Source organism: Suricata suricatta, chromosome 9, assembly GCF_006229205.1.
Source record: "Suricata suricatta isolate VVHF042 chromosome 9, meerkat_22Aug2017_6uvM2_HiC, whole genome shotgun sequence".
In the NCBI taxonomy this organism is placed as follows: Eukaryota; Metazoa; Chordata; class Mammalia; order Carnivora; family Herpestidae; genus Suricata; species Suricata suricatta.
The window spans coordinates 54,051,023-54,073,955 of record NC_043708.1 but is presented as its reverse complement, the minus strand read 5'-3'; the positions used below and the strand labels follow the sequence as shown (position 1 = coordinate 54,073,955).

The 22,933-nt window shown below is 36.1% G+C and overlaps 1 protein-coding gene across 4 annotated transcripts in view; it reads left to right on the top strand.

Annotated features, from left to right (window-relative positions):
• The window catches only part of LRFN5 (leucine rich repeat and fibronectin type III domain containing 5), a 251,407-nt gene that overhangs the window by 217,703 nt on the left and 10,771 nt on the right, over nt 1-22,933 (top strand). For 2 of the 4 annotated variants that reach the window (XM_029952654.1, XM_029952653.1), the window contains 2 exons: nt 16,299-17,703; nt 20,343-21,055. In XM_029952654.1, the coding sequence (XP_029808514.1) occupies nt 16,319-17,703; nt 20,343-21,055 (2,098 nt within the window). In that variant the 5' untranslated portion in view covers nt 16,299-16,318. Of the gene's footprint in view, nt 1-16,298; nt 17,704-18,033; nt 18,226-20,342; nt 21,056-22,933 lie in introns of those variants that run through there. The other 2 variants (XR_003913599.1, XM_029952656.1) reach the window with 2 other exon arrangements.

Here is a 22,933-nt window from a genome sequence, read left to right as displayed (position 1 = left end):
GAGAGAGAGAGAGAGAGAGAGAGAGAGAGAGAGAGAGAGAAAATGAGCAGGAGAGGAGCAGGAGAGAGGATTCCAAGCAGGCTCTATGCCACCAGCACAGAGCCCAGTACAGCGCTAGAACTCAGGCATGAACCATGAGATCATGGCTGAGCTGAAATCAAGAGTTAGAGGCTTTCCTGACTAAGCCACCCTAAACTACCCAGGTATCCCTTGGATCTTTTTTTAAAAAGTACTCTCCTGTAGATCATGCCCCAATTTATTAACTCAAAAGCCAAATAAGCATCTTAATAACATACCCAATGTTTCTTTCCTTTTGCCATATTCCATGGGTTAAAAGCAAGTTGTAAGTTTTTGCCGCGCTCAACGGGAGTGTGTTTACACCAGGAAATGGGAATAATGAGAACATCTTAGAATTTTGCCTACTATACATTGTAATATGTATTTTCCTATTATTTTTTAACCACCATGAAGATTTTTCATGGCTGTATTGCATTGAAACATGAAGTATATTATAATTTACTTGAACACTAGATTATCAGGATTTATTTATAGTTTAATAGATACAACAAATGTGCCTAGATTTCTTTTTTATTTTAGTATCGTTGACACACAGTGTTACATCAGTTTCAGGTGTACAACATAGTGATTCAACAAGTTTATATCTTATGCTGTGCTCATCACAAGTGTAGCTACCATCTCTCACCATGCAATGCTAGTACAATACCACTGATGGTAGTTCCTACTGCATCTCTGATTCTTGTGCCTTATTCATAATTTCATGACTGGAAGCCTGTATCTCCCATTCCCCTTGCCCGTTTGCCCATCCCCCACTCTCCTCCCCTCTGGCAACCATCAGTTTATTCTCAGTGTTTATAGATCTGATTCTGCTTTATGTTTGTTTGGTTGTGTTCATTTTGTTTTTCAGATTGTACATGTATGCGAAATCATATGGTATTTGACTTTCTCTATCTGATTTATTTCAGTTAGCACAATACCCTCCAATGCATCCATGCTGTCACAAATGGCACTATCTTGACTCTGTGGCTGAATAATATTCACTTCTGTCTGTATACTACCTCCTTTATTCATTCATCTATAAAGGGACATTTGAGTTGCTTCCATATCTTGGCTATCATAAATATTGTTTCAATAAGCATAGAGGTGAATATATCTTTTTTAATTAGTCTTTTCATTTTCTTTGGATAAATACTCAATAGTAGAATTACTGGATCAAATAGTAATTCTGTTTTTAATTTTTTGAGGGAATGCCATACTATTTTCCATAGTGGCTGCACCAACTTAATTCCTACCAAAGTTTATGAGGATTGCTTTTTCTCCATGTCCTCAACAACGCTTGTTATTTCTTGCCTTACTGATTTTTGCCATTCTGACAAGTATGAGATGATATCTCATTGTGGTTTTGATTTGCATTTCCCTGATGATGAGTGATGTTGAGCATCCTTTCAAGTGTCTGTTGGTTATCTATATGTCTCTATTATGCCTAGTTTTTAAGGTTTGAAAGCTCAAATCATATCTGAAAAATATTTTGGCCTCAGTTCTCAGCTATAGATCAGTAGTTCTTAAGAAATAGAAAAAATGAGGAGTAGCTGCATTATAAAAATACTACTTGATGTCTAGCTAGTTCTGTTTTCAAAATCTTAAAGGCTAATACTAGACCCTAGATCCATTTTATTTAAAAAATGTTTGTGTATGAAAGGTGATACCTCAAAAATTATCATATATCAAAAATAATTCTTATTTTGTAAACAAATAACAATGAAAAATGTCTTTAAATTTAGATAATAGAGTGCTATCAAGAAATTTTAAATAATGCATTTCCATTGTCTGCACACTAGTAACCTCCATCATATCCTTCAAGGATTGAATGCTTATTAGATTTTAAGTTTTTAAATTTATTTTGAGAGAGTGAGCAGCACCACTGTGGGAGGGGCAGAGAGAAAGGGGGAGAGAAAATCCCAGCCAGGCTCCACACTGTCAGCACAGAGCCCCACACTGTGCTCAAACTCACAAACTGTGAGTTCATAATCTCAACTGAAATCAAGAGTCAGATAGATGCTTAACTGACTGAGCCATTTAGGCACCCCAGATTTAAATACCAGTATCTTCTTTATTTCAAAGTTTATCCAGCCTGGACTTAAGGACAGATACCTTCAAAAAAATAGATAGTCTCAAACCAAACTCATTATTTTTCATCACATCCATTCTTCTTTTCTTTCTTATATATGCTGTAAACTGTTTTTCTTTTCTATAGGCACACTGTATTATAATCAATATAACCTGATCCACCCAAACCAAAGTTGAGAAAGCAAGCCAACACTTACACTTACCTACATATTTAATCAATAACCAAGTCAGCAATATTTTTACATTTCATTCACATATTCAGAGAATATTTGTAGTTGACCTAATGCCTGAATCTTATAAAATTTTCATTCATTAGCTTGAAAAAAAATTAAGGAACTTTTCTAACTAACTTACTATCAAGAAATGCCCTTGAGGTACCTGGGGGGCTCAGGCAGTTGAGCATCCAACTCTTGATTTCTTTTCTTTTCTTTTCTTTTCAACTCTTGATTTCAACTCAGGTTATGATCTCACTGGTTTGTGGGTTGGAGTCTGCGCTGGGCTCCGTATTGACAGCACAGAGCCTACTTGGGATTTTCTCTCCCTCTCTTGTTGCCACTCCCCTCCCCTTATTGCACGCTCTCTCTCTTTTCCAAAATAAATAAATAAGCATAAAAAAAGAAATTAAAAAATGCCCAAGGGATTGTCTACTGATATATGACAGATGTATGTGAAATGTGTTTACTCACTTTGGTCATCATAAAATATTTGTTTTTGGCAATTTTGTGGACTTTGTTATAGCCCAGAGCAATACCTGTCAAAAATCTTGCAATCAATAGACAATTTTTATAGTCGTATGATTCATTGCTGATACATATAAATAAGCATTAAAAGAATCCAAGTTGGTTTTAATGTTTTTTTATTTTACAAAAATATATATGCTCACTATATATAATGTTTTTTAAATATTTGAAATGTCTATAGACATACAGTTGAATGCGTGATACATTTCAAACTAGTCATTTTTATTGTATTCACATTTGATGCTTCAACGTTTTTCAAATTATACTGGAACCAGTTGATTTTAGTTTGGCCATGAGTAGCAGAAACTTTTCAGAACAGTAGTTTAAATATATTGGAAGGTAAACCATGGCTAATGGAGCAACTGTATTTTAATCAGGAAGCCTCCTCCATCATCTTGACTGATGACCCCCCATTTTCAAGGTCACCTCAGTGTCCAAGATGGCTACTAGAGTTCTAGACATCATCTCCAAATCATAGTTGAGAAGAAGGTAGATGGACGCAAGGACAGGCATGATACATCCCATGTCGATCATCTCCCTTTAAGCAGCTGTCTGTGAGCTTCTTGTCATCATTTTCACTTACACCTTATTGGAAGAAAATGACTCACATGACTGATGATATTTCCCTGCAAAAGAAGCTAGAAAATAAACTCTTCCTTCTGGGAAGCAATGCCACAAGGAAAACCTGAGTTTCTATTACTAAAGAAGGGAAGAATGGGTATTGAAAAGACAACTAACACTTACCCACACATAACATGCACACATACAGATACACATTTGGCCTGGGATGTACATGACATATATATGATTGTTATTTGTTTCATTTTGTTTTGCTTTTACCTAATGCCTGCTTTGCTGCTGCTTCCACTGATGGAGCATGAATCATGAGTTGGTCATTTTTTTTACAATTACCTTCAGGTACGGACTAGCACAGTGTTGTGTTTAAAGTTAACATAAACCCCCACTCCAGAGTCATTTACAAGTCATGCAAATTTTACTTAACGATTTTCTTAAAGAATATAAGAGGAAATTGCACTGCCCAAGACACACAAAAAATCCTATAATGCTCCTAATCTGTCACTTCGTTCATAACTCAAGGCAGTTAAATTAATCAGTTCTCTTCCTTGTCAAGAGCCGGCCAATATTGAGGTTTTCTCTTTTTTGTTTTGTTTTGTTTGTTTCAAGTTCTTATTTAAATTCTAGATACCTAACACACAGGGTAATATTGGTTTCAGGAGAAGAATTTAGTGAATCAGTACTTCTCTACATCATCCAGTGCTCATTATAACATGTTCGCTGCTTACCACCCATCACCCATGTACCCCATCCCCCAGCCACCTGCCTCCCTCCACCCTCAGTTTGTTCTCTGTAGTTAAGAGTCTCTTATGGTTTGCTTCCCTCTCCTCTTTTTCTTCTTTTATTCCCTCATTCTATACTTTATTCTTTTCTCCAGACTCCAAGACTTCTTTTCATTTTAGAGGACACAAAATTCAGTGTCTACTACCTTTACCAATGAGTAAGAATATCTTTTCATTGTATTGTTTCCAGCACTAATGTTATAATTTTAAAACCATAATTGTTTTACAAAATAGTATTTTTATTCACATTTTAATTACTAAAAACTTTGAACACTTTTTCAGACACTTGCTAAATAATTGGATTCCCATCTTCACCCATTCATCAAATACTTAGAGTCTACTTTGTGCCTTCCCTTCTTCTAGGTGGTGAGGATACAGTGATGAACAAAATCCCTGGTTCTTGTAAACCTTTGTTTTACTTGATGGGGTCAGAAAATAATCAAAGAAACAAAGTATATAGATGGTGAGAGGATAGTTATGGTTATGGAGAAAAAGAAAATCGGGATTGGAAAGTGAGGATTATAATTTAAATGGGGGTGGGCAGAGTAGATAGGCCCCCTCTGAAGGTGACATTTAAATAAAGACTGGAAAGAACTGAGGGGTTAAACTAGACATATGCATACAGGTGGGCAGTGAGATCCAAAAAAAGAAAAAAGAAAAAAGAAAAAGGAATGCAAAGTCTTTAGCAATAGTTTGCGCTATGTGTTCAAGAAACAGCAAAGTGACCAGTGTGATAAGAATGAAGCAAATCAGGGCCAGAGTAGTACTAAAATCAGAAGCAGGAATTTCTGGTCAATTGTAAGGACCTGGACATTTTTTCCAAGTAAGTTGAGAAACCAGTAGAAAGTTTTTGATATGTTTTAAGTTTTAACAAGATCACTCTGACTCATTTGTGGAAAATAGGCTCAAAGGGTTTAATGGCTGAAAAGGGTTAACTAGTTAGGAGGCTGTTGTTACATTCCAAGTGAAAGACAATGAAAAGTCATACCAGTAGATATGATTCCATTGTGTGTATTCTTACTGTATAGTGTACAAGGTTATAAATGAATTGGAATGATATGGAACAGAAAGAAGTAATGACTAATTCCAAAGTCTGGGTCTGGGCTTTGAAAAGAACTAGGTTTTAAATAATTACAGAGAAGCACAATAGTAGGACTAAAGCAGATTTGAGAGAGAAAATTAGGAGTTCATTTGTAGACATGTTAATTTTGAGAGTGTCTGAAATCAAAGTGGAGTGGACACGTTAGCAGTTCAGTACAGAAACAGAGTGGCTTAGGCTTCAAAGAATCATCTGTCTATATCCTTCATTCAACTATCTCTTAAATTTATAATTTTTTATACAATTGGGCATGAGCTTTTTATGCAGTAATATTATTTTACTTTTTGAAATATGCATAATGTGAAATTGAAATGAGCATTATGTTATAAAAAGCAAAACAATATTAATACAAAAATTAGAAGAACCTAATAAGATTGAGTGGGTGTGTTTGAGAGAGATGGGAGGGAGATGGAAAGGAAGCAGAAAGGAGGAGGGGAAAGGGAGAGGGAGACAGAGCGAAAGAAAACCACATTGCTTTCGGTGATATAAAAGCGTCCATATGGTGGGGTTAGTTTGTCAAAACATTTCTGTAGGAGTACTCCCGGCACTTTCCACCCGCACACATATTCAGTACTTAAGCCCTCAGTAAATTCACTACTTCCTCTCTGTATTTTGTTTATGTCTTTCTTTCCTCTCTAATTTTTTTTAGATTTTCATTTAGAGTTTCTATTGGTGACAACTTGGCTGCCTCGACCCACAATAATATTAAGAAAATGTAAACCACACAGTTTTTTTTTCTGAAGAATTATCCAGATTTCTGATGCCTGAACATGTCTGCACTAAGCATCCCGTCTGCATTGCTCCACAACGGGGCCTCGTTAATTGCTATGGCAACAGCACAATAGAGCCAATATAACCACAGAGGCTCATTACATGAAATGTTAAACACCATTAGGAGACAGAAACATAATGGATGGCATGACATCTCAAAGGCTCCAAGATTCACCTCTTAGAATTCCAAAGAAAAAGGGTAAATCACTTACTAGAATTGAAACCCTGATTAATGGCATTTAAATTTGTGTTATAACCCCTTTTATGCTCTTTCATGTTGTCATAAAATCACAGTGAATTCTGAGGTGGGAGCTGCGGTGTTCTTGGAAATTGGAAGAAAATGGGAGTAATCTGCAATTCTGCCATGACAGGATAGTGATTTCATTGCATTTCACATTTGTGATAATGTTCCATATCCTGGACCTTCCTTCTCCCCTGTGTCCATTGAAACTTGATTATCCTGCAATGAGATGCAATAGGAAGAGAATCTGGGGTATGCAGTCCAGGTTGGAGTCTTAGATGACTAATGATGTCTTCAGACTTGCCCTAGGGTTCAGTTTCCTCATCATTCAATACCAACCCAGACATGGAATGCAAGTTCTTTTTACCCTGATGTCTCCCACAAGGCTTGATATGGGGCCGGGGGTGAGAGAGGGAAGGGTGGGCACACACTTGAGGTTTGAGGCTGATGGGAAGCCGCAGTGTAGTATCTTGGCAAACATGATTCTCTGTCTCTCAGAGTTTCCTTATCGGTGACTGTCTTTGTGAAGGCCCATGCCTATACTGTCTTACACAGAATCTTCTCCCTTTGTGTACTTCCGTCAGTTCTCTCCCTTCTCTCCTCCACACAGTGAACTTTTATTTAACTTATCAGACTGGAATTTAGCTAGCTTGTTTCTCTGCCCCTGTAAAATCAGGCCACCCACCATTCACACACAAAATGGATCATCAAATTATTTTGCTAAAGAAATAACCCTCTAGTCCCCAGATAAATTTTACCTTTTCCTAAGAGGCAGTACTATCTTAATTAGTTGGAGTTCTAAATATAAATTACCGTACACTTTATATACACATCACCCCGCCCACCTCCCACACATTTCCCACCTGTATCTGAACATCCATAAGGAGTGCTTACAATCAACAGAAATTCATTTTAGCAAACCGCTTGCCACCTGTGCCAGCTGACCTGACTTTCAACTACTGCTGTTCTCACCACTGGGAATCTTCACAGCCTCTTAGCACTAGGCTGTTTTCTGCTGCTTTCTCTCCCCAAGCTATTTTCTGCAAGAGAAAATGCATTCTCCTTCAGAGTTTCTGGTAGTATCTATTCTCCTAATCCGTGGGCCCTCAATGACATTTCAGAGTCTCTGCAGTGGGTAAGAAAAGGGGCAAGTTAATCCATATCAGTGGGAAAACACTGAGGGGCGCCTGGGTGGCTCAGTCAGTTGGGCGTCCGGCTTCGGCTCAGGTCATGATCTCAGTTCATGGCTTTGAGCCCCGCATTGAGCTTTGTGCAGACAGCTAGCTCAGAGCCTGGAGCCTGTTTCAGTTTCTGTATCTCTCTTTCTCTCTCTCTCTCTCTCTCTCTTTCTCTAACCCTCCCTTGCTCGGGCTGTCTCTCTCTGTCTTCAAAGATAAATTTAAAAATAAAAAATAATAAATATCAAAATGTATGTTGAGTTAAAACTTTTTACCATCTGCCTTCTATTATAATTGTGAACATGCTTATCTTGATCAGATCCCTGCCTCGTAAACTTAGTAGATTCTAGCAAAGCACCTTGCATGTGGTGCAGATGATAAATAAATCTTCCTGAAGAAATTAGTAAAAGAATGAAGGAATAGATGCATGAGTGAATTTTTTTAAAGTTTAAATTTCAATGTATTTAGGAGTTTTACTAATGACTATCACAATTGAAGATCGAGGATAATTGTTCAAGGTTATAGTTGTCTTGTTCTGAGGCTTGAATTTAGCAGGTTCAGTAATGATATCCTCAGTATATATTTTAGTAGAGTACAGACTTATAACGTTGTTTTATATAGTCCTTGGAAAAAATAAGCAAAAAACCTCAAATATTAGAAATTAATATGCAATGTGTTTCGTTATATAAACCATGTTATAAAATACTCTTTGCAACAATGTAACCATTTTGACACATCCCAAAGCATTCATCAGCGTGAACAGACGTCATCATCCGATCTCCGGCATTAGCCTGGGCAAAGAGGCTTAATTGAATTGGTGGAACTCTGTTAAATGATGGCAAGGAAGCTCCCGAGGGGCCCAATAGTTTTCCTTTAACTTAACATATAAATTGGTACCATATTGGTTTTTGCAGAGAATAGACTATGCTCTCAATTGGTTGTAAAATCTAAATTTGCTTGTATATCCTGTTTTAGCTGCCAAATAAAAACTGATTCTCTTGCGCATATGTGATGTAATAGCCATGGGCTGAAAAAAGGATGCAGTACTGGAAAATCGTTTTCCAGTTTTGTGTGATAGACTTCTTTGTTTATAAATGTGTCACTTTGTGTCTGAAAAGAATTAACTTGAAAGAACATATAATGTAGAAATGGGTAAATATTACCTGGAGAGCCGCAGCTGTATGACTATTTACTAAGTTACATCCCCACTCAAATATTATTATTAAAAACATATCTGGGTTGTTTGCATTTAACCAGTTAGAGAGAGCAATAGACAGTTGTTCTAAAAGAGTTTAACTTAACTAGATAAGAATGAGGTTAGTGTGTTTGATGATCTTCATAAATTTTTAAATCATGAATTCCAACAGCGCTCGACAGCTGCTCTCCTCTTCCGTTCACACTCCATGTCTTCAAGTAGTACTACATAATCGTAATAAATATGTCAAGGATTGGCACATGAGCTTGGAGGAAGGTGAAAACTGTTTCTTCCGTCTTTGATAAATTTTTAAATCTCCACTCTATCCTAAGATAATGTGGGAAATCTCATTAATCACAATTTATACGACTCTTTCCTTGCAGGTCTTATTTAAACAATAAAATAAACATTGAATTAAGGAAGTAGTCCACATTTTATTCTAAACTCAGTCTTACTTTCTAAATCACCATATAGGCAGTGAAATCGTTTCATCAGGCTATATATATGTTGATAAAGTAACAGATTATTAAATAGGATGCATAATTTGAGTTGGAATGGAATCCCATCTTTGAAGATATACGGCAGAGCTAGGAAAATACATGTTTCTAAAATATGACTAAATTCTGGTTAGCTACCAATAATGTGTCACTTTATAAATTCTTCTTCCTCTGGAACCAATATAGGAAACCCAAGTTTCCGTTTTTAAAAAAACTTAATGAACCATATTGAAGAATACTGGACATAAAATGCACTGATATTAGGGGTGCCTGGGTGGCTCAGCCGGTTAGGCATCTGACTTGAGTTCAGGTCATGATCTCATAGTTCATGGATTCAAGCCCAGCATTGGACTCTCTGCTGTTAACTCAACATATAAATTGGTACCATACTGTTTTCTACAGAGAGCCCCCTTTGGATTCTCTGTCCTCCTCTCTCTCTGTCCCTCTTCCACTCACTCAAAAATAAATAGACATTAATTTTTTTAATGCACCGATATTAAATGTATAGTCAATGAATTGTGATGAATGTATATACCTATATATCATTGTTTTAAATATGATACAGAATACTTCCATGATTCCCCAAATTTCTTTGTGTTCTTTCCCAATCAACCGTCCTCCAATTAGCAACTACTGATTTGATTTCTCCTACTCTAAGTTAGTTTTGCCTATTCTAAATGCACATATACTTGAAAGTTTCCAATAAATATTGTTTTACTTCTGAAACTCTTCTGTTTCAGAAAATGTTTTTTGAGACTTGAATTAGTTTGATAGGGATGGCATAACCAAGTACCACAAACTGGGTGGCTTAAAGGGAAATTTATTGTCCCATAGTTATGGAAGCCAGAAGTCCAAAATCAAGATGTCTGGCATATTTGGTTTCTTTTGAAAACTGTGAAAGAGAATCTATTCTATTTCTCTCTCCTAGACTCTGGTGGCCTTAGGCATTCCCTAGCTTTTAGATAATGTTTTCATCGTGCTTCATGCTGTCTTCCCTTTGTGCATGTCTATCTTTGTGTCTAAATTTTCCTGTTAATAAGGACACAATCATATTGGATTAGGGTTTACACTAGTCACCTTACCTTAACTTGATAATCTGAAAAGACTTTATTTCCAATTGTACTTGCATTCACGGGTATTGGAGATTAATACTTCAGTAGCTTTTTTTTTAAATTGAGGTATAATGGTCATATAACATTACATAAATTTAAGTTTAAAACATTTTGATCTGATACAAACTTATTGCAGTAAGATTCCTATTGTAGCCTTAACTAACAATCCTATCATGTCACATGCTTATTTTTTTTTTGCAGTGGGAACATTTAAGATCTAGTCTCTTACCAATTTTGATGTTTATAATGCAATATTGTTGTCTATAATTACTTCACTGTGCACTAGATTTCCAGGACTCATTTATCTATTAGTTGCAAGTTCGTGCCCTTAAATAACATCACCCCAATTCTATAATGCCCCACCCCTGGTAACTATCATTCTACTTTCAGTTTCTTTGAGATAATTTCCCGAGGCACTTTATATTTTCAGATAAGAAAAAAAGTGGGAAAGAACAGGGGGAGGAAAAGGAAATTGAAATGAATCATCCAGTAAACCCAGATTTTCAATTTTGGAGGAATGATGGGTAAGACATTGAAGAGCACAAGGAATAATTAGTCACTCCGGGCTTTCAGCTATAAAAAGACTAAAAGAGGGGATGGAGAGCTCAGTTATTTTCTTCCCATGTAGTATGTCTGATTTTCAATAATAGAATGTCTGAGGTGGCATTGAAAATATACAAAAAACTTCTTAGAGGAAACCTCTACCTTCATCAAATCTAAGGTAGCTTACTTGCAGAAATCTGGGGATGAGATGAAAAATCAAAGAGCTCTCATAGACCACCAAAAAAAAAAATGGAAGCAGAGATGTAAAGTTGACTGAAGTCTCCAGATGTTTGGGAATCAGATAGTTCATCTGTAAAATAGACAAGTCTCCAAAACCAAGATCCCATGCCTTCCTGAAGAGAAAAATTCTCAGCCATGCTCTCAAAACACATGAAGCTGTTGTGAACTGAACTCCAGTAACACTATAACAAGGGACAGACTGAAATAACTTCAGAGCATATAATGCAATACTATAAAACTCCTAAAAGATAACATAGGGGCAAACCGAAATGACCTTGGGTACCGGTGATGCTTTTTTATATACAACACCTAATGCATGACCCATGAATGATAATTGATGCACTGGATTTCATTAACATTACAAACTTTGGCAGAAAAAATAATGTCAAGAAAATGCAAAGACAAGCCTGAACCAGGTAAAATTATTTGCAAAAGACACATCAGAGAAAAGACAGTTTTCCAAAATATTAAAAGAATTCTTAAAACTCAATAATAATAATAATAATAAACATTACTTAATGAGCCAAAGATCTTGACAGACACCTCAATGAAGAAGATATACAGATGGCAAATAAAATAGAAGACCCCCTATATCATATATCATCAAGGAAATGCAAATTAAAGCAATGAGATGCCAATACACACATACCTATTAGAATGACCAAAATCAGGATCACTGATAACATGACCGGCCGGCAAGAATCTGGTGCAAGAGAAAGTTATACTGCTGCCGGGAATTATGGTAGAGCCACTTTGGAAGACAGTCTAGCACTTTCTTGTAAAACTAAACATGTCCTCACCAGGCAGTCCAGCAACCACACTCCTTGGTATTTATCCAAGGGAATTAAAAACTTCTGTCCACACTAAAGCCTTTACACTCATGTGTAGAGCAACTTTATTCAGAATTGCCAACACTCAAAAGCAACCAGATGTCCTTTAGTAGATGAATGGATATATATGGATGTTGATACATGCAGACAATGGGATATTATTCAATGCTAAAAGGAAATGAACTCTTAAGCTATGAAAAGACATGGAGGAACATATTATTATTAAGGTATATTATTAAGTGAAGGAAGTTAATCTGAAAAAAACTACATACTATATAATTCCAACTATATGAATTTTGAGAAAAAGGCAGAATTATAAAATATATATATTATATATGTAAAAATATATAATTATAATATATAATTATAATATATATAATTTATATATAATATATAATAATTATAATATATATAATTTATATATATAATTATAAAATATATCAGTAGTTGCCAGGGATGAGCAAGGGAGAGATGAATGGGCAGAGCACAGAGGAGTTGTTTTGGGACAGTGAAAATACTCTGTATATACCGTAATGGAGAATATTTATCATTTGTCTAATTCTGTAGAATATACAACACCAAGAGTAGACCCTAACATAAACTCTAGACTTTGGGTGATTATGACGTGTCAAAGTAGATGCATTGATTGTCACAAATGACCGTTCTTTTGGGGGATGCTGATAATGGTGGAGACTGTGCATTTGTGGGAGCAGTTGGTATACAGGAAATCTCTGTACTTCCCTCTCATTTTTGCTGTAAATCTAAAACTGCTCCAAAAAATAAAGCATTAAAAAAAAAGTTTGTTAAACTTTTAAAAAGCAGCCTGACAGGGTACCTGTTGGTTGAGCATCCAGCTTCAGCTCAGGTCAGGATCTCATGGTTCATGGGACCAAGCCCCACGGCAAGTTTTGGACTGACAGTGTGGAGCCTGCTTCAGATCTTCTGTCTCCTGCCTTCTTCCCCTCCCCTTCTCATGCTTTCTCTCTTTCTCTCAAAAATAAACATTAAAAAAAAAAATAAGGCTGGCTTCTCCATACCCTACTTTATGCTAGATAATTCCTCTTCTTTTCTGTTTGGGTGGAGAAATCAGGGAACATCCATGGAACTCTTCCCTGGCATCCAACACTATCACTTTCTGGAATATAGTTACTGTAAGTTTATATCCTCAGCATTCTGATGTTACTTTTAAAAATGATGTCCAGCTTACCCAGCTTATTTGATTACTGGGGTGCAAGTGATGTGGGGTTTTTGTATGTTTGAATATTTTATAACTTTTAATATTCATACCAGAAGTACTATTTAGAAACAGATTAAAACACAAGAAAAATATTTTATATCTATCCACAGATATACCATTTCTGTTGATTTTTATCTATTTATAAAGATTCAAGATTCCATCTGATAAAGTTTTCCACCAACCTGAAGAGAATACCCTTTATGTTTTCTTACAGCGCAATTCTTCTGGTAATGAAACTTTCAGTTTGTTTCTCCCCAAATGTTCCTATTTTACTTTCATCCTTTATGAATATATAAACCCCACCCACGTTGACAGACTTTTTTTCTTGCAACCTTTTAAATATATTTTTCATTGTCTCTTATCTTGCTTTATTTCAAAAAAGAAATCAGTGAGGCGTCAGCCATTATTTTGATTTCGTTCAGTTTATCTTCTTGTAATGTGTCTTATTTCTGTGACTCCTTTTAAGATTATATTTTTTTCCTTTGGTTACCTGAAATTTGATTATGATGTGTCTTGGTATGGTTTTCCTGGTTTTGAGCGTGGATGTGTGTAGGTATGTGTATTTTATCAAAAATGTGAAAAAATTTTGCCTTTATCTCTACAGCCTTCTTCTGAAACTCCAATTACATGCTTTTTAATTCTTGACTTCCTAATATTTTTCCATAGGTCACTGAGTTTTTGTTCACTTTTCCCCCCATCTTCTCCCCTCCCTTCCACCCAGAGTTTCACTATGGTTAGTGTCTGTTGCCCTGTGTCTTCTTATAGGATAACTGAGTTCTTTCTTCAGGTAACTCTCTTCTCCTGGTATTTTGCCTCATAAATTCAAGCCATCAGAGAGTCTGCACTGCAGTCCATCCTCTTCAACTGTTGATGTGTCGTCTTGTTTTCCCTTCGTGTGCTACGTTTTTAGATGTGTCTCCAGGAGCAGTGATAGGGTTTATTTATTTTTTTATTCACGTTTTTCAAGGATCACAATACTGTGCTTTTTTTCCCCCAATCTGTGAAAACTATAATTACATATATTTCTGTGCTTTTTTTTTTTTTTGCTGCTTCTTGTGGAAAGGCTAGTTTAGTACTACTCTGTCATAGAAGAGAAAGATCATTTCATTTGTTGAGACTGACAGTGCTTATTCATTACAACCACATTAAATATGACATAAGTGAGGTATAAAACATATCAAGTCTATAATAATAGATTTTACTTAGGAAACTAGGTGTATTCTTTCTGGAATAAGTTCATATTTTATATTTTCATTAATTAGAATTTGACTTTCACCAGCTATTTTCCTTGACATTTAAAACTATACATAATTTAAGAGAATTTTATTTATTCATTTATTATTCTTTAATGTTTATTTCTTATGAGAGAGAACAAGTATGGGAGAGGGGCAGCAACAGAGGGAGACAGAGGATCCATAGTGGATTCTGCACCTGAGAGCAGAGGAGAGTCTGATGCAGAACTTGAATTTATTAACCGTGAGATCATGACCTGAGCTGAAGTCAGAGGCTTAACCAGCTGAGCCATCCAGGCACCCATAATTTATAGGAATTTTTAATTGCTTATGTATTAGTATTTTAATTATTTTTTTGAGAGAGAGACAAAGGGTGAGGCGGGGAGAGGCAGAGGGAGAAAGAGAGAGACAATCTTAGGCAGGCTCCATGCCTGGTGCAGAGCCTGATGTGGGGTTCCGTCTCACCACCCTGAGATTATGACCTGAACTGAAATCAAGAGTTGGATGCTCAGCTGACTGAGCCACCCAGGGGCCCCAGTATTTCAATTTTTGATGATTAATTTCAAGAAAAAAATATTTAAAATCAAACCGGAAAATGAAACTGTTAAGATTTTTAAAATTATATTTGGATAAATGTAAACACATTAAGATTCTAAGAAAAGGGGCACTTGGGTGTCTCAGTTGGTTGAGTGTCCAGCTTCAGCTCAGGTCATGATCTCACGATTCATGGGTTCAAGCCCCATGTCGGACTCTGTGCTGACAGCTAGCTCAGAGCCTGGAGCCTGCTTCAGATTCTGTGTCTCCCTCTCTCTCTGACCCTCCCCTGCTCAAGCTCACTCTCTCTCTCTCAAAAATAAATAAAATATTAAAAAATTTAAAAAAAAAGATTCTAAGAAAAGAAAAAATGGAATTATAGTATCTTTTGGGACTCACTGTTAAGAATTTTGATGACTGCTTTTCAAGAATTATCTTAAAAATCCAATTTTATATCATAAAATATTCTTTTTAAATCTTTTTTTAATGTTCTTATTTTTGAGAGACAGAGAGAGACAGTGTGAACAGGGGAGGGTCAGAAAGGGAAGGAGTCACAGGCTCTGAAGACAGGCTCCAGGCTCTGAGCTAGCAGTCAGCCCAAAGCCCAATGTGGGGCTCGAACCAACGAACCACGAGATCATGACCTGAGTCGAAGTTGGACGCTTAACCAACTGAGCCACCTAGGCTCCCCTATATCCTAAAATATTCTAATATTTAAGAAGCTCAGAGCATTTGTTGTACATTTTAAGCATTTTTATTTTTGAGACTAAGCCTTTATTTGCAGTTAGGTTGTGGTATGTTCAAGATAGTTTGTAAAGATGAATAAAATTTTATTAATGATTAATTACTTTCAAATACTCCACAAAGTTTAACTATAACAAATATTGTCTACTACTGTTTCTACTCAGTAAATTGAAATGCTTGCAAATCCTTAAGTATATCTTTAATATTTTGAACTGACAAAATTTCTTTCAGGGTTATGGGGAACTGTCCTAACTCCTACCCTTCAATCTGGGCTGAATGTCACTTTTTTTGTGCATCCATGGAGTACCCTGGACATATTTCAAAAATAGCACATAATTTACAAAATTGTAACAATCTGTTTGGTTTCTTTGTTTTCCCCATTTGATTTTAAATCCCACAAGGCCATGAATGGTATGTTTTTCATCCTCGTGTCAATTATAACCTCCAATACAGAGTAGATATTTTATACTTGTTTGTTAAGTAAACAAATGAGTAAATTGTTTCTGTATTGCAATTTGCACCAAAAGGATTATTCCAGTGGGCATGTGAACATTAGTGAAATGATTGGATACTAACGCTACATTTTGTGTCTTTTCTTACAGGCTCTTAAATCTGATCTACAATGGAAAAATTTCTTTTTTATCTGTTTTTCATTGGCATAGCAGTGAGAGCTCAGATCTGTCCAAAGCGTTGTGTCTGTCAGATTTTGTCTCCTAATCTCGCAACCCTTTGTGCCAAGAAAGGGCTTTTATTTGTTCCACCAAACATCGACAGAAGAACTGTGGAGCTGCGGCTGGCAGATAATTTTGTTACAAATATTAAAAGGAAAGATTTTGCCAATATGACCAGCTTGGTGGACCTGACTCTGTCCAGGAATACAATAAGTTTTATTACACCTCATGCTTTTGCTGACTTGCGAAATTTGAGGGCATTGCATTTGAATAGCAACAGATTGACTAAAATTACAAATGATATGTTCAGTGGGCTTTCCAATCTCCATCATTTGATACTGAACAACAATCAGCTGACTCTAATTTCTTCTACAGCATTTGATGATGTCTTTGCCCTTGAGGAGCTGGACCTGTCCTACAATAATTTAGAAACAATTCCTTGGGATGCAGTTGAAAAGATGGTTAGCTTGCACACCCTTAGTTTGGATCACAATATGATTGATAACATTCCCAAGGGGACTTTCTCACACTTGCACAAGATGACTCGGCTAGATGTAACATCAAATAAATTGCAGAAGCTACCACCTGACCCTCTCTTTCAGCGAGCTCAGGTACTGGCAACCTCAGGAATCATCAGCCCATCAACTTTTGCATTAAGTTTCGGAGGAAACCCTTTGCACTGCAATTGTGAATTGTTGTGGTTGAGGCGTCTCTCCAGAGAAGATGACCTAGAGACTTGTGCTTCTCCCGCACTTTTAACTGGCCGCTATTTTTGGTCAATTCCCGAGGAAGAGTTTTTGTGTGAGCCTCCTCTCATTACTCGTCACACACATGAGATGAGAGTGCTGGAAGGTCAAAGGGCAACCCTGAGGTGCAAAGCCAGGGGGGACCCTGAGCCTGCAATTCACTGGATTTCTCCTGAAGGGAAGCTTATTTCAAATGCAACAAGATCTCTGGTGTATGATAACGGAACTCTTGATATTCTCATAACGACTGTGAAGGATACAGGTGCTTTTACCTGCATTGCTTCCAATCCTGCTGGGGAAGCAACACAAACAGTGGATCTTCATATAATTAAACTCCCTCACCTACTCAACAGTACAAACCATATCCATGAGCCTGACCCTGGTTCTTCAGATATCTCAACTTCTACGAAGTCGGGTTCTAATGCAAGCAGTAGTAATGGTGATCCTAAAATGAGTCAAGATAAAATTGTAGTAGCAGAAGCAACATCATCCACGGCACTGCTTAAATTTAATTTTCAAAGAAATATTCCTGGAATACGTATGTTCCAAATCCAGTACAATGGTACTTACGATGACACCCTTGTTTACAGGTAAGAAAAATTAACTAGATTTTGCAAATTACCAGGCATCTCAATGTAGGGCTTGTTAATGTACTACTGATTTTTTTTTTTTTAGTGGTAGTGGTACCCTGTGTTGTTTAAAGTGTATAATGTAAGGTTTGTGAAAGGTGATCACCTGTGGGGAAACATTTTGAAGGGTGTTATTTTTAGAGCATTCAAATTTATATTTAATATGATGCTTACTTACTTTCTTTCCCCTCATCTAAGAGATGTGACTATCAGAGAACAAGATCGATTTATTTTAAAAATTCAAAAACATACCAGAACTTACACATCCACATGAGTGTTCTTTCCTTCAAGGAAGTCACGTTGGGAGGCTATACCATTACCCCAATGATGCTGGCATTGCTCAAAGCACTTTTGGAATTATCTTTAGAACCTTCGACATACTATTTTGAATATCCTCAGTGGTGGCAAATCTTCGTCTTTTGAGGGTGAATTTGAATTTTGGAAACAAGCAAAAGCCAATTGGAGCCAAGTCTTATGAATAAGGTGGGTGATCAAGATGGGTATTGCCATTTTTGGTCAAAAATAGGATGTAACTATAAAATAATGAGACTGATTTTTTTTTGAGTGATTGAATGATGTGCATGTGTATTGTTTCATGTACACTGGTTCTTAAGACAGTTCCAAAGAGAGCTTATCAATATTTTGAGCAGTGAGAGTATCACTAGAGTTAAGTATGTAATCTCCTCATAATGACTGATAGAGAATTTGCATCTGGCTTAGGTTTTCTGGTATGTTTTTCTAAAGTTCAGCCTCATTGATTTATAGTCACATCTTGTCCAGTTTTCAGTTGGAAATACACATTTTTACTTCTCCATTATAATTTCACTCATGATAGACTATTACTCCTAGGAAATGATGTAAAATCATGGTTTTGAAATATACATATATATATTTTGTCTTGAAACTTTTCTGAAATAAGATCAACTCAATGCTTACATACTAAGATGAATTCTTGAAGATAATTTGATTTTCATTCATGTATGGAAATGAGAGAACTTTTTTTTTTAAAAAAACGATCATGGACTGGTAGATAAAAACAACACTGGCCCAGCTAGCCATATGATCAATTCTAGACAACGTTCTACATGGCTGAGTTTTAATTTCCCCATCTTTAAAAGCAAAAGATTAAAGTAAATGGTTTCTAAAATCCCTCTCATCACTAAGTGTGTGTGGTCATGTACTATGATGCATGCATAAGGTAACTTGTCCTTCCCATACTCAGCTCGTTTCCTGGGCTGTCCATTATGTAACCCATTGTCAAAGAAGAGTGTACACCTCTATCCCTCACCTTCTCATAGCTAATATATGTTAACTTGCATAAAAATATATACTTATATTGCATACATATAGATATATGCAGTAGGTCAGTTTCTAGTTTCCATATTCTAAGGTTTTAATCCTACCAAGACAGGTAAATTCTATGTGACCTACAGAAAGTTGCTTAAATTTCCTGACTTCAGTGTTTGTCATGCATAAAATAATAATGATGCCTACCTCATTCAGTCATTATAAGAATACAATTATGGTGTTCTAGAAAAAAAGAAAAAAATTATAGTATAGATAATGTGCTTAGTAATGCCTGGTATTTATCATGTACTTACTAAATGATAGTAATTTTAATCACAAATAAATACACTGACTTAAAAGTAGCCTGGCTCATTAGGAACACATTGTCTAGGTTGTATAACAGATTAGCATTGCCAAGTTTTAAGATCTTCTAAAATTTTTTTTCAGGGAAAATATATAATTTCAAGCATTTTCTTTTCTAAACAAGATCTCCGTTTTGGTCATATCTGGTTGCTGCTAAAAAAATGTGGGGAAAAAATCTACAGAAGAGTTTTGTGATATAATGAATTCAGAGATGTCTATAATGTTTATCAAACTTTAGAAACCGGGTTCTGAAGGTAATTTTATCAGCCCACACTGGGCAGGATAAGGGATTTATGCTCTGGTCAACAGCATTGCCCTGTTCATGTTTTCAGGATAATATTACTCATGCATTTTCATCAGCCTCATTTATAGATAAAAACATACTGGGAGCCAAGTATTGAAGACATAAAAGAAGGCTGAGATCTTTAAATAAAGTACTTTAATCTTAGTAATTATCTTAGTTATTAAAGATAGATTTACTAGATACCACTCCACAGCAGCTTATAACTGATTCAGAAAATAAATACTATGAAATGCATTTCCATTCTGGTTTCTAATGTGATTGTCAGTGTTTTCTCTTCCTTCAAATTGGCTTATCGTCACAGAGGTGCTGTAAGTGCTAAATGGATTTGTTTAGTAGTCAGATAAGTCACAGTCACACCTTTCAAAAGCAATTTGTCATAAATGACTTTTGAGCAGTGGCTTTTATTAGGACTTCTGCTTTGCCAAGCAATGTAATTAGTAAGCTTGTCAAGGCAGGGCGCAGGCACCATTAATATAATGCAGAATACAACAATGACTTTTAACCATTTTAACTAGGTAAATGCAAGATTAGATCATTTCCCCACATTTCATATCTAACTGTGCTTATCTTAACGAGTACTGAAGTCGTAACGCCTGTGTGTTTATGTTGTGTTTCACATATTAACGCAAATTCCATTGTCCCTCAGAATGATACCTCCCACGAGCAAAACTTTTCTTGTCAATAACCTGGCTGCTGGAACTATGTATGACTTGTGTGTCTTGGCAATATATGATGATGGCATCACTTCACTCACTGCCACGAGAGTCGTGGGTTGCATCCAGTTTACTACGGAACAGGATTATGTGCGATGCCACTTTATGCAATCCCAGTTCTTGGGAGGCACCATGATTATTATTATCGGTGGAATAATTGTAGCATCTGTGCTGGTTTTCATCATCATCCTAATGATCCGGTATAAGGTTTGTAACAATAATGGGCAACACAAGGTCACCAAGGTCAGCAATGTCTACTCTCAAACTAATGGGGCTCAAATCCAAGGCTGTAGTGTAACACTGCCCCAGTCCATGTCCAAACAAGCTGTGGGACATGAAGAGAATGCCCAGTGTTGTAAAGTTGCCAATGACAATGTGATACAATCTTCAGAAACTTGTTCAAGTCAGGACTCCTCTACCACTACCTCTGCTTTGCCTCCTACCTGGACTTCAAGCACTTCTGTGTCCCAGAAGCAGAAAAGAAAGACTGGCACAAAGCCAAGTACCGAACCACAGAGTGAAGCCGTCACAAATGTTGAGTCCCAAAACACTAACAGGAACAACTCAACTGCATTGCAGTTAGCTAGTCGATCTCCTGATTCTGTCACAGAGGGGCCCACATCTAAAAGAGCACACTCAAAGCCAAGTAAGTTTCTCACTTTGCCTGCTGAGAGATCCAGAGCAAGGCACAGGTACTCCCTCAATGGAGAAGTAAAGGAATACTATTGTTATATTAACTCACTGAACACACGTGGACTGTGTTCTCAAAGAAGCATGTCTATGAATGCCATGTTAATTCAATCCAACAGTTATAATGGGTGTAGTGGAAAAGCAACTCTTTCAAATTCTGAGTGGATATTGAAAAGCACTGTGTAACCTACTATTTCTTTTTAATGAAAAAGTGATTTTGAAAACTCACAGAGGAAATTGGAATTTGAAATTCCAGTTTTGTTTTTCTGATACATGGCTACTAGAGCCAAGATGTATAAACCTTCCAGGTACAGTTTAATATATGAAGGTAACACATATGACATAGCTTAGGGATAAAAGTGTGACACAGTGTCAGTGCCTTCCCCTGTTCTAGGACTGGCTTCCAGGTTCTACAATAGCAGAACACAAAATAAAGGTTATCATCAGACAAAAAATGTCTTGCATAAAAAATGATATTTCCTCCAGTCTTACAAAGGATCACCCATGGCTGATAAATATTTTTCAGTGAGTAGAGTCTATATTTCCTTTCAAGGACAATGGCGTTTGTTTTCAGGAAGATACTATAAAGAACAACAACTCTATGTTGTTCTGGTATTTAAAATAAAATACTCAATAAGTATATCCAGACAGTGTTAAAATAGTATGCTTCTAAACAACATTCTTAGTTCGGGTGCCTTAATGGTTTCATGGTATTTCTTGTTCATGCCATAGATTTTTTGGTGGGAACCAAAAGAAAATGCAATTGATTTTGCATTTATAAAAAAATCCAGTTCAGTTTTAAGTCAATGCCACAATTTTATGTTCTGCTACCTGGGGATATGAAGATGTTTTCATTCATTTAGTACACATTTGCAGAATGAGTGAGTTTTATGTTTTTCTTAATGTAAGTTAAAAAGGGAGACAAAAATACATGACTGTCTTATCAAAGGAATGTTTTTGTTTATCACTAAGTAAAAGAAAGAACACATCTAATGGAATTCTTATTACATTTATCAGCAATATAAAGTCATTGCTCATTAACCAGATAGTGATTTCATTTTCCCTTCTGTCTATAATTCTCCGTTGGTATGTTTTCTCTTAGAGTAAATGCATTTATTTTAACCTACTCCTGTGATGAAATCTAATTAGAAATCATGCAGCTTAATCCATCATTTTTTTTTTTTTTAATTTAGGGCACCCGGATGGCTCAGTCAGTTAAGTGTCCAACTCTTGGGTTTGGCCTGTGTCCTGATCTCATGGTCTGTGGGATCGAGCTCCATGTTGGGCTCTGTGCTGACCATGCAGAGCATGCTTAGAATTCTCTCTCCTCTTCTTTCCCTACTCACATTCGCTCATTGTCAGAAATAAACATTTTAAAATTTTAATTTATTCAGACAATAATATTACCCCTTGGTAAGTGGCATTCTTAGACATTCACTAAAATCAAGTCTATAGATAAATGTTCCTATTTACTCACTGAAAGTCTTACATTATAAGGCAACTTGATGGTACTTTATTATAGATTGGTAAATGGAGGTTAACATTAAGAGGTTTCTTGGTGTTTGAAGCAGGAAGTTGAGAATGAGGCTCATGTGAGAACATTGCACAAAAAATAATTCATCCACAATATAATAAGTACTTTATTTATATAATATACTCCATGGGAGTAAGATAAGCACACGGTAAATTTATTATCTCTTACAAATCATTTGAAATATCATTAAAACAGATAAGGAATGATAGTCATGATTTAAGTTCCTTCTACTAAAGGCATATATAAAAATTTCAGTTAATTTTAACTTGACAGAAGCACACCTTATACATGAGTTATCAT